The following is a 15876-nucleotide window of genomic DNA, read 5'->3' as shown; positions in this document are numbered from 1 at the left end:
TCATAACTCACATGGTTTGATATAGGATAGTTGTTCTTCCTAGATATCTTAGTAGTTGAAGCACAATAGGGGAGGAACGAATTGTGCCCAAAATAATTTAGTTGACTAATTTTAATATTAGTCAACTTTTTTTCCCGCAAACACTGAGTTAGAGCAGGATAATAATGACGAATAATTATGCAAAAAGAAATAAATGAGGCATAGAGTTTTATGGTTCGTGTACCAGTATGGTACCTATATCCAGTTCCCTTGGGTCACAAGGGTTCTCTTAGTTCTTCAAAAATAACTTGTTACAATAGTCGTGGTTTTTCTTTTGTTCACCGCCAACGATGTAAAGTCGAATGTTCCACAAGTACTTGACAAACCTCTTGACTGTATTCTATCTCTTTCTAGCTTTTATGACACAAGTAAACTCAATAATACAATATTTTAACTAAGAACTAGAAAAATGTAGAACCTTGTATATTAAAGTTGCATAGTCGTCTCTACTATTATGAGTTATTCATATAGGCAGGTCTTAAGTTATTGTTGTCACCAATATCTTCATTATTTGCCAGCGAGATTCGAAAGATATCCATTAATTGAGGCAAGATATATTCTAAGAGATTTGACCCAAGGAATGCCTCTGAATCCAGTCATTGGATGTGGACTGGATTCACATGTCAAACTCGCTTTCCTTCCTTATGTTTGCCATATCTTCAGGAGAGATTTTCGGATAGTTAGTTGATTGAGAGTTAATCACTCGATCTTCCATCTACTGAGTTGTCTGATTAAAGCTCCATCGAATATCTATGATCTCTGATTGAAGCTCCGTTGATTTGTCATATAATCTCGTATCTCATACTTTAGTTTGCTCTTCCTCTTGTCTTGATTTCTTGAATCTAAACGAGCCAGCTCCTCTTGTCTTGCCTTGATTTCTTTCCTTCCTATTTTCATGCACAAATTTGAATCATATGAGTAATTTCTACTTTCGAGAGTGTCATCATTAAAACTCAAAGAGTAACAATAATGACATAATCCATAAGCCAAATAAGTGGTTTAGCCTGCTGTGTAATCTTGTGGTAATCTCTGGTGTTGAAGTATCCTGCTGATTAAATTGGGATGACTATCTCTGAATAATTGTATCCATTCTGCTCTAATTCATTCAAATACCCCAAAAAACTGGCAATTTTTCAGTAAACATCACCTTTCTTTATCATTTTGTTACTTATAAGTTATATGTTGATTGGAATTGAGAATTCAGATTGGCCAAATGATACCAATCTTAATAGAAACATTAAATGCGTGTATTGATAATCATCAAAGAAAAAGGGATTTATGTTAGCAACAATCAGATGAATATGTAACGGTGAAGACGTATTGTGATTTTGAAGATAAATACTTTTCTTTAGAGGTTTAGTCTTTGAGGTATAATTAATTACAATTCTTAGATCATTAGTTTACTTATTGTCAAATTGAGTCCTTAGTTATTTGCTGTTGAATCCCTCAAGGTAGAAGCGTAATTAGCATCCACGTGTCTAGTTTGTTTGGAAGTTATTTCTGCTTTCTTTATATTCCTTTGTACTCGTCCATTTCCAGCTATGTTGAATGAAAAATCAAATTTTATCTTCTTGTTTTCTCTGTTTTCTTTTCCTTGCTTTCTTAGTTCATTTTCATGGCTTTTCCCGTTCGGGAATCACTACAGAATAAGACGTAAAGCAACAACTTTGACCTTCACAGTTAATCACTCACATTGGATGACAAAAGTTGACTCTTTTACATTGGATGCGATTTATAAATCTTATTGGGGAATGAGAGATTTATAATTCGCATGTAGAAATGCGATCTATAATTCACATTTAGCAATTTCGATTTATAAGTCGGAAGCCACATTTTTTCATTCTTTCTTATTTTAGTCTATACCAATTATAAACGTAGTTAGATTTTGATAGGATTATTATTTTGATTCAGCTACATGTATAAAACATCGTTATACAATCCTTGCTCAGTTGGTAAAGCAACTCCACCCACGACCGTTAGGTTTTGAGTTCGAGTCACGCTAGAGGGGAAGTGTGGAAACACTATAGATCCTCCTAATTAGGAGGGATTTTAAAAAAAAAAACTATCCTTGCTCACCATACAAGTATTTACCCCCTTTTGCCCTCGAGCTCCGACCTTTATTCCGTCGTGCTCAATCAATTGTATTTACAAATGAATGAAAAGATTGGTCTTTGATTTATTTTTTAAAAATAATCTATAACTCTACTTCATACATAAAAAAAAACTTTATAATTCAAAGACCGTTCTTTCACTTATTTCCAATTACAAAATATTTAATTGCTTAATAAACAATAACTCTAGCTTCAAACAAAAAAAATTATTTTATTAAAAAAGATAAATAAAGAAAAAGAATTGCAACGGTCCATATTATCCAAATTACAACAATCTAAGGTTCACTAAATACGGCCCGCGGGCCTTTTCCCGTTAACGAAATTTGGCGCTAAATCTGACCTGGTAAGGTAGACACATCATCCTCCACCTCAGCTTTCCCGGGAATTGGCGCCAATTCCTACCTGGCATTGTAGCCACGTCAGCAATCCCGCCAAAAACATTCCTACTATATATATAGTATACCCCACGCCGTCATCTTCGGCCTCTTCAACTTTCTTCATTTGCTTAAGCAAATTGCTTTTAATTTTAATTTTTTTCAGTTTTCTCTTCAATGGAGTCTAGTGAAGCTTCTTCGATCTTGGGTACATTCAAGTCAAAGAAGAAACTTCAAATCGGATCCGACTCGGTTGTCTCCGGGGCTCCATCTCTTGATCCATGGAGCTCGAAAACCCCTGAGAAGCCCATCATTCCTCCTCGCCGGACTCGGAATCGGAGTGCCGCGCTTTCTTTAAAAGAAGTCCGAGAGGCCGCCCAGAAGCTCCGGAAACGCGACCCGACCCACCCGATTACACAGGCTGATGCCTCATTGAGCTCGGGGAAGTCCCCGGCAGTTAAAGCAAAGAAGGCTGTAGACCCAGTAAAGCTACCAGAAAAGTAAGTTTTTTATTATTTTTATTTTATTTTTGGGTGTTGCATTATGTACATTATATTATGTGTTATTGGATAGAGACGGATCTAGAATTTTAACTTAGTATATATTGATGATGATTACATCCAATAATCAGAATGATATATTTATTGAATTTTTGTAAAGTTTACTAAAATATACATAGGGTTCTGTTGAATCTGGTGAAAGCTAGAATGCGCCGGCCTTTGTATGTATATATACAAATATATTAAAAAATTCCAGAAATATATATTTGAGTGGACTCCAACTTGTTTAATAAATTGAGATGTAGAAGATCATATCTGTGGCCACTGCTGTTTTACTGGTCTAGTCTGTACCCAATCACCGAATCAATGGCAATAAGCCGGGTTTGAAGTGGCTTATATTACGGAACGGTGCGAAATAATACCTGGGGCTGCACATTCGATTAATCGAAATTCAGAAGCTGAAATTTTTAGGTTGATATATAGTTCGAATTGAAGACGGTGGATAAATTTCCAGGATGTATTTTTGGTTTTCCAGTATACATACAAAAGCACATTTACAGATATTGAAAATTTTCTAACTATATATTGTTCGAGTTGAACCCAACTAGTTTGAATTGAGGCGTAGTTGCAAGTTTAATGGGGCGCTTAGATTACTGGCCTAAAGTTCCATCTGACCTTGTTTTCAGATTTTCAGAGCTGGGATTTCCGAATGTTTTCTGTTTTGTGATTTTAACATTAGTGTGTTTGTGTAGGTATGAGTTGTTGGAAGAATTCTTCAGAAGCTTGAATAGTTCGATTCGGTTGCTGCGATTGAAGGGTTCTTCAACGACATTTACAAATATTAGTACCAAAGTGGAGTGTCTAACAGATAGGTAAGCAAATGAATATTTTGAATACATTTTTGTTGATGATTTCCTCTATCAATTATTGCTAATTCCCTAATTCTGTGGCTATGTGTTAAATGTGCAGGAGGTTTACTTACAATCACTTAGCACAGCTGAAGTTTCTTTTACCTGAGGCTATTGAGATCAAGAAGATCCTTGTGCATGACGAACGCACATACTGTATGAAGCCTGATCTTCATATTACATTAAATGCTAATGCAGTTAAAGTTGATGAAAAGCTGAAATCCACTAGTGACACTGTACAACTGGAGAAAGTCTTCCGCGCTCGGCTTTTGGATTTCTTTAAATCCCATCCTGAGGTAAGATAGAGATTTTTAACTTGTGCAAGTTTTGACAATCGAGAAATTTCTTTGCAATGATATGTTGAGAGTACATTCTTTATTATCCTGTAGGCCCAAGTGACGTGTTTCGTGTATTTAGTATTTATAGATTTAAAAATCTATGTTGTGTTGAAACCATCAGCATTGTTTTAAATGTTAAGCTAGCTCTGTGAGACAATGTTGATTCGAAGCGTACCAATAATCCTCTGTGTTATTAACAAAACTAGTGTTGCGATATCCCTTATCTGCCTTATATCTTTTGCTCCCTGAAAATAAGGTGAAAAGAAAAAGTGATATTTAGATATTTTGCTTTCTCTAAAAAACTATTGTTCTTAACAAATGCTATTTTTGAATTCAGGGAGATGACATTCCTGAGGAATCATTACCGGGAGCATTCGGTGAGTCAAAACAAGAGCTCTTAACAAACTCATCAACACCACCTGCAGTCGCACAGTTAATGGGAGAGACACCGATTGCTTCAATGCAGAAGCAGGCAGCAGCTGCATCGCACCTGTCTCAATCTCTCAGGAAATCGTTTTCTCATCGAGCATCTATTGCTAAAGCAGAAGATACCGAGCAACTTCAAACAGTTCCTCGTTCTTCACTTCGTCCAGTCTCAGAACCCCAGATTGCCAAATATTCCGCTGAGAGCCACACCTCTACATCTGCTGATAAAACTCCTTCCAAATTGCTTTCGACACAAACTAGCAGAGCAAAATTCTCGGCACGAGGGGTTCTTTCTTCCGGTACTTTACCACCATCTCCTTTAGCCACAACTCCATTAAAAAACATGAAGGGTGGAGATGGTTCGTCTTTATTAAGTGCTGAAGAAACTCCAGCAAAACATTCATCTACACCAGCAAAATTGATGACTTCTACACCTGTGCTCCAACCTACCAAGAGATGTTATATGAGTCCGGATGGAGAGTTAACTGAATCACCACAAAAGCTAGTTAGGCGCCCTCCTCGTATTAGGTCATTGACCTTTGATACTCCTGTGAAGAGTTCAAAAGTAACTGAAGTCATCGATAGTAGAGAATCGTCAACAGATGATGAAATCTTTGACATTCTTCCTGAGAATCTTCTGCAATCGGTAAGACATGAAAGAACTTTCTTCCAAGACACCATTTCCTTGCTGATAGTATATTATTTTGACTAATTTTGCATGACATCATTAAATTTTGAAAAAAAAGATCCATTTAACTGAGAAATTAGGAAATCTATATTTCTTGGTCTACTCCAAAAATTTAGTGGCTAAACATTTCATGGATCTGCAGATCAGAGAAAAGCAGCTAAATGCATTAGAGGAGCAAGATCCAGCTATATCCCAAGCGAAATGGCACAAGAAAATGATTTCGAGCTTACCGAAGTTCTTCGACATGATTTACTTCCTGTTTCAATCAATTAAACGTTCTGTGATTACTAAAGAGGAGATTATGCACAAAGTACTTTCAAGCCATTTAGAGATTGCTGATAGAAGTAAGTCTGGTGGTCGATAATCATTTAAAAACTTGGGAGTGCTTTGACATTTTGAAGTTGCTTCTGACTTGAAACCTTTGTCTTCTCTCTTTGCAGGAGAAGTTGAAGAGCAACTCCGGTTATTGCAAGAAATTGCTCCTGAATGGATCCATGAAAAGCTGGCAATTAGTGGGGATCTTCTCTTATGGTAAGCTTTTGGTTCTTCCTCGGCGTTACCCCCCCCTCCCCCCACAAAAAAAACACACACATCATTCTTGCTTGACATGAGGAGGATGTGTTTGTGTGTGACAAATCACCAACATTTCAAGAAATGTTAAAAAAATCCGAACCCATAATTATAAAAACACTATAATTAAAGCTAGGTACCTTAGACGTTGAACTAATCGAGTTTAAATTTTGAATCTGCCTTTGTGCTTGATAGCCCTTTTAAGTATTGTATACTGTCTTCAATAGGGGCTTGATGTCATTATTTCTGTTTCATTGCAGCGTTAGCAAGGTATCAAATGCCGAATCAATACGCACAAGAATAGCTGAAGCAAAGTGAGAAGCGAGGGCAAGGGAAATTAAATTAGACCTGAGTTTTCCAACTTGAGTTGTAAATATGATAGTTATAACTAGATTGTTGCACTACATTGACCAGACTCTGCACCATTTGGCCGCAAAGTTGCTATTCAGTACAGATTATTTAACTGGCTTAACCAGCAATATAGAGCTAAAGTGACTTGATAGTTAGTGAAGACATTGTCTCATTTTCTTATTTTGTACCCTTATCCTGTATATAGCAATGATGCTTCTCTTTTGTAATGAGAATTTTGGTAATAATACTTACTTCTTTCTGGCGTTCCGTGCATGCTGCCAGTTTCCGACTAATTCTGGTTTTCTGCATTAAAGGGGAAATTGTTCCCTGTCACGATTTTGTTCTCAAAATTCATATTCGGACCTTTGATTATAGATAGAGGAATCTATCTTTCCCACCACAATTTTTGGAGGTATTATTTTGTTTAGTAAAACTAACTAAAACCAATATAAAAAGAAAGAGAAAAGATTGTTACTTAAAAGGGAAAAAAATAAGAAAAGAATTGTAACGGTCCATAACAAATTATAACAATCCAAAGAACACAAAGCACGGCCCACGTCCCTTTTCCGTTAAGAAAATTTGGCGCTAAATCTGACCTGGCACAGTAAACACATCAGCCTCCACCTCAGCTTTCCCGGGAATTGGCGCCAATTCTACCCTGGCATTGTAGCCACGTCAGCAATCCCGCCAAAAAATAAATCCTACTCAATATATAGTTCCTCACGCCGTACATCGTCAATCTCTTCAACTTTCCCTTCTAAGCTCTAACAATTTCTCATCAGTTTTTCATTTGTTTTTACAAATTGTTTTTATTTTTTTTCTATTTCTCATTAATGGAGTCTGCTGATTCTTCATCACTCTTGGGTACATTCAAGTCAAAGAAGAAACTGCAAATGGGATCCGACCCGGTTGTCTCCGGGGCTCCATCTCTTGATCCATGGAGCTCGAAAACCCCTGAGAAGCACATCATTCCTCCTCGCCGGACTCGGAATCGGAGTGCCGCGCTTTCTTTAAAAGAAGTCCGAGAAGCCGCCCAGAAGCTCCGGAAACTCGACCCGACCCACCCGATTACACAGGCTGATGCCTCATTGAGCTCCGGGAAGTCCCCGGCAGTTAAAGCAAAGAAGGTTGTAGACCCAGTAAAGCTACCAGAAAAGTAAGTTTTTTTTATATACGCTATATTAATGTGTTATTGGACAGAGACACGGATCCCGAATTTTAAATTAGTGTATATTGATTAGGATTACACGCAATAATCAGAATGAGATATTTGTTGAATTTTTGTAAAATTTACTAATATATACATGGGTTTAGTTGAATCTGGTGAAGCTAAAATGCACCGGCCTTTGTATTAATCGAAATTCAGAAGCTTAAATTTCTAGGTTGATATATAATTCGAGTTGAAGGCGGTGGATAAATTTCCAGGATGTGTTTTATATTTTTGGCTTTCCAGTATATATGCAAAAGCACATTTATAGATATTTAAAATTTTGTAACTATATATAGTTCGAGTTGGCCCCAACTAGTTTGAATTGAGGCGTAGTTGCAAGTTTAACGGTGCGCCTAGATTGCTGGCATAAAGTTCCATCTGTCCTTGTTTTCAGATTTTCAAAGCTGGGATTTTCCAATGTCTTTTTTCTCACCTTTGCTGAGCTGAGTTTCTATTAAAAACAGTCTCTCTATCTTCACCCGGTAGAGGTAAGGTCTGCGTGCACACTACCCTCCCAGACCCCACTTGTGTGATTATGCTGGGTTTGTTGTTGTTGTTGTTGTTGTTGTTGGATTTTCCAATGTTTTCTGTTTTTTGGTTTTTAACATTAGTGTGTTTGTGTAGGTATGAGTTGTTGGAAGAATTCTTCAGAAGCTTGAATAGTTCGATTCGGTTGCTGCGATTGAAGGGTTCTTTGACGACATTTACAAATATTAGTACCAAAGTGGAGTGTCTAACAGATAGGTAAGCAAATGAATATTTTGAATACATTTTTGTCGATGATTTCCTCCATCAATTATTGCTAATTGCCTAATTCTGTGGCTCTGTGTTAAATGTGCAGGAGGTTTACTTACACTCACTTAGCACAGCTGAAGTTTCTTTTACCCGAGGCTATTGAGATCAAGAAGATTCTTGTGCATGACGAACACACATACTGCATGAAGCCTGATCTTCATATTACATTAAATGCTAATGCAGTTGAATTTGATGAAAAGCTGAAATCCACTATTGGCACTGTACAACTGGAGAAAATCTTCTGTGCTCGGCTTTTGGATTTCTTTAAATCCCACCCTGAGGTAAGAGAGATTTTAACTTGTGCAAGTTTTTACAATCGAGAAATTACTTGGCGATGATATGTTGAGAGTACATTCTTTATTATCCTATAGGTCCAAGTGGCGTTTTTCGTGTATTTAATATTTATAGATTTCAAAATTTATGTTGTCTTGAAACCATCAGCATAGTTTGAGATGTTAAGCCAACTCTGTGAGACAATGTTAATTCGAAGCGTACCAATAATCCTGTCTGTTATTAACAAAACTAGCGTTGCAATATCCCTTTACTGCCTTGTATCTTTTGCTCCCTGAATTCCTCCAAAAGAAGGTAAAAAGAATAAGTGATATTTAGATGTTTTGCTTTCTCTACAAAACTAGTGTTCTTAACAAATGCTATTTCTGAATTCAGGGAGATGACATTCCTGAGGAAGCATTACCCGGAGCATTCGGTGAGTCAAAGCAAGATCTCTTAACAAACTCATCAACACGACCTGCAGTCTCACAGTTAATGGGGGAGACACTGATTGCTTCAATGCAGAAGCAGGCAGCAGCTGCATCTCACCTGTCTCAATCTTTCAGGAAATCGTTTTCTCATCGAGCATCTATTGCTAAAGCAGAAGATACCGAGCAACTTCAAACAGTTCCTCGTTCTTCACTTCGTCCAGTCTCAGAACCCCAGATTGCCAAAAATTCCGCTGAGAGCCACACCTCTACATCTGCCGATAAAACTCCTTCCAAATTGCTTTCGACACAAACTAGCAGAGCAAAATTCTCGGCACGAGGGGTTCTTTCTGGTACTTTACCACCATCTCCTTTACCCACAACTCCATTAAAAAACATGAAGGGTGGAGATGGTTCGTCTTTATTAAGTGCTGACGAAACTCCAGCAAAACATACATCTACACCAGCAAAATTGATGACTTCTACACCTGTGCTCCAACCTACCAAGAGATGTTATATGAGTCCGGATGGAGAATTAACTGAATCACCACAAAAGCTAGTTAGGCGCCCTCCTCGTATTAGGTCATTGACCTTTGATACTCCTGTGAAGAGTTCAAAAGTTACTGAAGTCATCGCTAGTAGAGAATCGTCAACAGATGATGAAATCTTTGACATTCTTCCTGAGAATCTTCTGCAATCGGTAAGACACGAAAGAACTTTTCTTCCAAGACACCATTTCCTTGTTGATAGTATATAATTTTGACTAATTTTGCATGGCATCATTAAATTAAAAAAAATGATCCATTGAACTGAGAAATTAGGAAATCTATATTTCTTGGTCTACTTCTAAAGGTTAGCGGCTAAATGTTTCATGGATCTGCAGATCAGAGAAAAGGAGCAAAAGCAATTAGAGGAGAAAGATCCAGCTATATCCCAAGCGAAATGGCGCAAGAAAGTGATTTCGAGCTTACCTAAGTTCTTCGACATGATTTACTTCCTATTTCAATCAATTAAACGTTCTGTGATTACTAAAGAGGAGCTTATGCACAAAGTACTTTCAAGCCATCTAGAGATTACTGATAGAAGTAAGTCTGGTGGTTGATAATCGTTTAAAAACTTGGAGTGCTTTGACATTTTGAAGTTGCTTCTGACTTGAAACCTTTGTCTTCTTTCTTTGCAGGAGAAGTTGAAGAGCAACTCCGGTTATTGCTAAAAATAGCTCCTGAATGGATCCATGAAAAGGTGGCATCTAGTGGGGATCTTCTCTTGTGGTAAGCTTTGGTTCTTCCTTGGCTTACCCCCCCCCCCCCCCCACCAAACACGCACACACATCATTCTTGGTTGAAAAGAGGCTTTGATAAGAGGTGGATGTGTTTGTGGGCGTGACATAAAACTAAAATTTCAAGACATGTTAGAAATCCGAACCATAATTTCAAAAGTACAATATAATCAGTGTTAAGAACCTGAAACGTTGAAGCGATCAAGTTTATGCTTGACGACCCTTTTAAGTATTATATGCTGTCTTGTAATTCTTAGGAGCTTGATGCCATTATTTTTTGTTTTCGTTGCAGTGTTAGCGAGGAATCAAATGCTAAATCAATACGCACAAGAATAGCTGAAGCAAAGTGAGAGAAACAAGGTGCAAGGGAATTTGAATTCGGCCCGAGTTTTTCAAGTTGAGCTTGTAAATGATAGTTTGTTTAACTAGATTATTGCAATACATTGACCTACTATGCAGAATTTGGCTGCAAAGCTGCTGTTTAGAACAGTTTAATGTCATTTTACTGGTTTAGCCAGCAATATAGAGTTAAAGTGGCCTTTTTGTTATCCTGTATATAGCCATGAAGCTTCTACTTTTGAATAGAATTTGGTAATAATACTCTTAATGTAGATTTTTGTGACTTCTTCTATATTGTCATTGTCGATATATTTTTTTTCCTCGACTAAATTGTATCATCGGGGTATTTTAATCCTTTAATTTTCTCATTTTTCGTTGGAGTTATAACAACCTTAATCTGCCTTAGCTTTATGGTTTATTAAAGTAATAATTTGAAATGATCATAGTAATAAGGAATTTGCGATAACACCATTACTACTGTTTGTGGTGTTCATAAAACCTGAAAAATCGAATCAAACCAACCAAAAAAACCTATACTTTTTTGGTTTGGTTTTGTTTTGGATTTGAATTTTAAAAATCGATCAAATTTGATTTTATTTTGGTTTCAATCAAAAAATGACCGAAAAAGTCGAACCAAACCGACTATTGAAGTAGCTATTTAAAATTTATTATTACACCAATATATATGTATATTTTTATACAAAATTTCTAAAATTTAATGGTACATGTTAATCGTTTGCACTTTTAGTCTAGTTCTTTGCTATTATAATAATCTAGTTCTTTGTCTTTACATTTTAGTTTGATTGTTAGTTTTCTTTTGCTAAGTACAAGACTCTATTTCATGTTAAAAATAATTTATTTTTAATTGAGTCCTTAAATTATTTATCACTATTTGATTCAATCATCATCAATATATCTTGGTAAATGATATATTTCTCAAAGAGCAATTGGTTTGATATTGTTCCAGTATTACATTGAAAATGTAGTCGCCAGAAAATATTTGGTAGTGTATGTCTCATATTTAAGAAAAAACTGATAAATAACTGAAAATCGCGAAAAAATACAACATAAACTGAATCGATAAAAAACTGACTTAATTGATTTGGTTTAGTTCCTATATTTAAAAAACTGACTTACTTGATTTGGTTTCTTTTTAGGGAAAATTCGAACCAAATCGAACCATGAACACCCCTGACTACGGTAACTCGTATGAATTAGTAGTAAAATTCAAAAGGATTTTCAAAAAAATTCTTAAAACTTAAGCCAAATGATTTCAAATAACATCATTAGGTGACTTGATACACTTAATGTTGAGGGATAAATTTAATTTTTTTTTTCTCGACGTCAAGTTCACCCATTTTGTATTGAAGCTTCCTTAATGGCAAGGGAAATACAAGAGGATTTGCTAATTACCAGAATATACAAAAACTAAAAGATTAACAGATAAAAAAATTGAGCAATTTCAAATAGTATTGAATTTTTTTATAGGAATTTCTCGTGAAACAAATATTGTTTCAACTAATTTATCAACAAAAAGATTTAAAAAAAGAAAAAAGGAAAGAACGTCAGTTATTTTTTTTCCCGTAGTTACTACTCCGGCTTCTTCTTCTCCGGCGTTTGTCGTTCAGCTCCAGGTATATATTCCGGCCGGATTTTGTCATTTTCGTGATTAGCACGCAAATTTTTAATTGATCTGTTACCTCCACAACCTAGGAATTTAAAATTCACGAATTTTCAATTGATCGTTCACTTTTCATTGAATTTTAATTGCAAAATTAGTGATCAATTATTGCGATAAACTTACAGATTCGCAGCTTCTGATTCGCCGGAAAAAATTCACAGCTGGAGTTTCAACTTGAATAGATTGATATGAATTCGCGAAGGTTTGTGAACCGTCTAGTTTTAACCCTATTTATGGGCTTTTTTTTATTGATTGTTTCGTGCATTAGAGATCATAATAGCGCTCAAACTTGCTAGTTTCTCGAGGTGGAAAAGAGCCTTAGATTTTAGAATGTGTCATAATATAAGATTAGGTTGGTTTAGCTTTTTCTATTCCTATTGGTGCTAGCTATCACTCATTCAACCTCGAATTTCTGAAAGACTATGTTCTAGTGCCCTTAAATGGATGCAAATTTTTAGTATTATGAGCGAATTCCTGTTTGTGTGTGTGGGCTTTTTATCACCCCGCCTTTTCCTCTTTTTAAATGGTACAACACTAACAACACACCTAGTGCAATCCCACAAGTGGGGTCTGGGGAGGGGTAGTGTGTACGCGGACCTTACCCCTACCTTGTGAAGATAGAGATGCTGTTTTCGAAGACCCTCGACTCAATTTTACAACATATTGACATCACTTTTTAAATGGTATGAGATGTAAATATGCGGTTCAGGCTTGATCCAATTTTAGTATCGTACCTTGACATTTGTCCACAGCATAAACTAGCCCCTCTCCTTTGTCATATTGGCCTTGTCGGTCGGGCCAGTTTTTTACCTTTACCTTTACCTTGCTCCTGTCCTCTGTGCCTGTTCCTTATATGGATGTGAGGGTGGGAAACCTTCTTACTATCGAAACCGCTTTTTGTGATGTGTTGTTTAATCTTCTTTGCATCCAGCTTTCTCGGAATTCATTGATAATCCTTGAATTCAGGGAACGTAGCAGTAGAGCTGCTCTATTTGATGGAATTGAGGAAGGTGGTATTAGGGCTTCTTCATCATATGATTCGCGCGAAATTGATGAACACGAGAAGGAGAGGGCAATAGATGGGTTGCAAGATAGAGTTAATATGCTCAAAAGAGTAAGTTTTGCATACCTGAAAGCTCTTAGTTTTTTCAGCCAGCATTTGAGTTTTTATATGATCAATGTTTCTTTATATGGTCAATGTTTATGGGTTAAGTTGCAATACAGAACTTCCTCGGTTGTCCTCACTGAAGTATACACCCTTGGTCATGGGTGTCAAGGGTTGATTGAGGCTTCAATGGTGCAAAACTTAGGAAGCCAACTATTTGAGATGAGATAACTTATAAATGCTCTTTCATTACTGGAGGCTGTTGCTTTACTTAACTGACAACTGTATTTGTAAATGCATATACACACACTTTCCTCTTTATATTTTTGTTCATCATAATGACTGATGCTTTTGGGTGTCGAGGATCTTGCTCTCTCAAGATCACCACTGGGAAAATTTGATTATACCATGTGTAGAAATTCTTCTATAAGATCCTAGAATTTGTCACCTTGAGCACATTCTCTTAGAAGTCGTTCTTTTTTGTGTAATTACTCAGAAAGAAAATAAAGATAATCACACGAATCTTTAAAAGCTGGCACTAAGAGGTTCCTGATTTCTCCATCGAGTTATCTTGAGAATGTGTAATTTTTGGTGATTGTTCAATAGGTTAGAGAAAACCTGTTCTCTTCTGGTGCAACTTAAGTATTTGAGTCTTTTAGTTTTCGTTTTCCTGCTAGTATTGTCATTCTAAATGAGTTATTGTGTACATCAAGTGAAACAACTCGCTATTGAAGTCGATAATGAGATATTGAACTTAGTGAAACTTACTCTTTTAGTCCTGATAATGCTTTATACCAACAGTTGACAGGTGATATACATGAGGAGGTGGAGACTCATAACCGGATGCTCGATAGAATGGTCAGCTTAGCTTAATAAAGTAACTTATCTTATTCTTTATCCTTTTGTAGTATGATTATTATACAAGTTTTTCTGGTTTGCCTATTCAGGGCAATGATATGGATTCTTCAAGGGGTGTTTTAGCTGGAACAGTGGATAAATTTAAGATGGTATCGTTATTTACTGTAGATGACATTTGTTTCATTTTGGCTTGATGAAATGTGTTGCTGGTTTGAGCCGTTTCCATGATTTTCAGGTATTCGAGACAAAATCAAGCCGAAGGATGTTCACGCTCGTGGCCTCATTTGTGGTTCTGTTTTTGGTGGTATACTATCTCACTAGGTAATTAGTAATGTGAACAGAGATATGTTCTGGATTGAAAGATGCTTGGCTGAGATTCTGATGTCAACATTACTGTCTCACTGTAAAAAAGTCTCGACTTTGTCTAGCTGTGTAAAAGTGTTCCTAATACAATATATATATATATATTTTTTAAGCCCTCCTAAATTAGGAGGATCTATAGTGTTTTCACACTTCCCCTCTAATAATACAATAGACAGTTTTAAAGTATACAATGTGCATCTTTGAATATACCGAGGGGAGAATCAGTGTAAGCCTACACTATTTAGAGATCATACACATAAATTGATAGAGAATGCAAATTATTGTTGTATCTAACAGTTTTGAGAAGGAAAGTTGATGAAGTTCCGTTTACTGAAACAATCTCTGTTAGTTTATTGTTGAGTGTAATAATTCCATAACTCGAATTTCCAAATGATGTTTTTTAAACTGTTCTATTATGAGAAACAGGTGGTTCTTGCGTTCGTGTAATATTTGACTCTATCATATGTGTGTGTGTAAATTAAGGATTTTGATTTATTATTATACAACTGTAATATTTGTCTAAATTTATATGCATTATCCATTATTGCATATCTAAATGATTGTGTTTACTTATATGCATGGTATAATGTGTATTTAATTGTGAATTTAAAGAAATATAAATTTAAAACATGTTATATTAATTGTTTATAAAAAAAATGTTATTTAATATACAAAAAGTAATATCATTAGTGAGAATATTATTAAATAAAAGATTATCCGTGTAAAAATCTCTTTTAAGGAATTAGCTATAAATAACTATCTATTTTGTCGTGTAGGTTATTCAAAAATCACTTACAGGTAGCCAGATGGTATATGATTTTCACTTATAGTGTAAAATTATTTGAGTCAAGGCCGGGTCAAGAGTTAAACCTGCAACTCAAGATAAATTGACGCTGAACACTTAACAGCTTAACACTAACATTATAATTTGCGGCAGGGGCGCCTCAAGCGCACGTGAGGCCTAAGGCGAAAGTTTAATATGGGCCTAGGTATTTATAGGAACGTTATAATATATATTTTTATTTAAAATCTATTCTCCTAGAATCTAGCTATTGGTGCCAAGATGGTTTTGAATAACCAGATGCATATTTTCTTGTTGACATATTTATATTTAAAAAAAATTTAAACAATATGTACATAGTAAAATTAATAAAATAATAAATAACAAATGAAAATAACACTAGAGAAAGTTAGAATGATATTACCCAATGACTGACTGATTTAAGAAGTTTGAAGACTTTGA

At 35.8% G+C, this 15876-nt stretch overlaps 3 protein-coding genes and 1 long non-coding RNA gene across 6 annotated transcripts; 3 read left to right on the top strand and 1 right to left on the bottom strand.

Annotated features, from left to right (window-relative positions):
• Positions 1–2630: 2630 nt before the first annotated feature.
• On the top strand, positions 2631–6572 carry LOC104118706 (CDT1-like protein a, chloroplastic). The gene is made up of 7 exons (XM_070196412.1): positions 2631–3024; positions 3777–3896; positions 3994–4228; positions 4608–5342; positions 5527–5728; positions 5825–5915; positions 6215–6572. The coding sequence occupies exons 1-7, from the start codon at positions 2702–2704 to the stop codon at positions 6270–6272; spliced, it is 1764 nt and encodes a 587-aa protein (XP_070052513.1). The 5' UTR covers positions 2631–2701; the 3' UTR covers positions 6273–6572.
• A 476-nt stretch (positions 6573–7048) lies between these two features.
• LOC104118707 (CDT1-like protein a, chloroplastic) lies at positions 7049–10956 on the top strand. Its single transcript, XM_009630014.4, has 7 exons — positions 7049–7461; positions 8140–8259; positions 8357–8591; positions 8977–9708; positions 9892–10093; positions 10189–10279; positions 10580–10956. The coding sequence occupies exons 1-7, from the start codon at positions 7139–7141 to the stop codon at positions 10635–10637; spliced, it is 1761 nt and encodes a 586-aa protein (XP_009628309.2). The 5' UTR covers positions 7049–7138; the 3' UTR covers positions 10638–10956.
• Positions 10957–12006: 1050 nt separating this feature from the next.
• Positions 12007–14972, top strand: LOC104118708 (bet1-like SNARE 1-1). Of its 3 annotated transcripts, XM_009630015.4 has the most exons (6): positions 12007–12260; positions 12433–12509; positions 13274–13421; positions 14214–14270; positions 14360–14419; positions 14506–14972. In XM_009630015.4, exons 2-6 carry the CDS (start codon positions 12496–12498, stop codon positions 14593–14595), a joined length of 369 nt encoding a protein of 122 aa, XP_009628310.1. In that variant the 5' UTR covers positions 12007–12260; positions 12433–12495; the 3' UTR covers positions 14596–14972. The 3 variants fall into 3 exon arrangements, with proteins under 3 accessions (XP_009628310.1, XP_070052511.1, XP_070052512.1); XM_070196410.1 differs by lacking the exons at positions 12007–12260; positions 12433–12509 and adding an exon at positions 12671–12990 and having other exon boundaries at positions 13239–13421; XM_070196411.1 differs by lacking the exons at positions 12007–12260; positions 12433–12509; positions 14214–14270 and adding an exon at positions 12671–12990 and having other exon boundaries at positions 13239–13421.
• LOC117273069 (uncharacterized) lies at positions 12079–12566 on the bottom strand. The gene is made up of 2 exons (XR_004503030.2): positions 12431–12566; positions 12079–12335 (listed from the first exon to the last, which is right to left on the bottom strand). It is a non-coding gene; the product is annotated as an uncharacterized lncRNA (long non-coding RNA).
• Positions 14973–15876: the final 904 nt, after the last annotated feature.

Source organism: Nicotiana tomentosiformis, chromosome 2, assembly GCF_000390325.3.
Source record: "Nicotiana tomentosiformis chromosome 2, ASM39032v3, whole genome shotgun sequence".
Taxonomy (NCBI): domain Eukaryota; kingdom Viridiplantae; phylum Streptophyta; class Magnoliopsida; order Solanales; family Solanaceae; genus Nicotiana; species Nicotiana tomentosiformis.
This window is presented reverse-complemented; position numbering and strand designations above follow the sequence as displayed.

Excerpts from the sequence above, each read along its gene's own strand:
- LOC104118707 (XM_009630014.4), top strand. The coding sequence starts at position 7,139 with ATGGAGTCTGCTGATTCTTCATCACTCTTGGGTACATTCAAGTCAAAG. Across the intron at positions 7,462-8,139 it reads CCAGTAAAGCTACCAGAAAA|GTATGAGTTGTTGGAAGAAT; the intron begins GTAAGTTTTTTT and ends GTGTTTGTGTAG. Across the intron at positions 10,094-10,188 it reads TCTAGAGATTACTGATAGAA|GAGAAGTTGAAGAGCAACTC; the intron begins GTAAGTCTGGTG and ends CTTTCTTTGCAG.
- LOC104118708 (XM_070196410.1), top strand. Across the intron at positions 14,271-14,359 it reads ACCGGATGCTCGATAGAATG|GGCAATGATATGGATTCTTC; the intron begins GTCAGCTTAGCT and ends TTGCCTATTCAG. Across the intron at positions 14,420-14,505 it reads CAGTGGATAAATTTAAGATG|GTATTCGAGACAAAATCAAG; the intron begins GTATCGTTATTT and ends CATGATTTTCAG.
- LOC104118706 (XM_070196412.1), top strand. The coding sequence starts at position 2,702 with ATGGAGTCTAGTGAAGCTTCTTCGATCTTGGGTACATTCAAGTCAAAG. Across the intron at positions 3,897-3,993 it reads GTGGAGTGTCTAACAGATAG|GAGGTTTACTTACAATCACT; the intron begins GTAAGCAAATGA and ends TTAAATGTGCAG. Across the intron at positions 5,343-5,526 it reads CTGAGAATCTTCTGCAATCG|ATCAGAGAAAAGCAGCTAAA; the intron begins GTAAGACATGAA and ends ATGGATCTGCAG.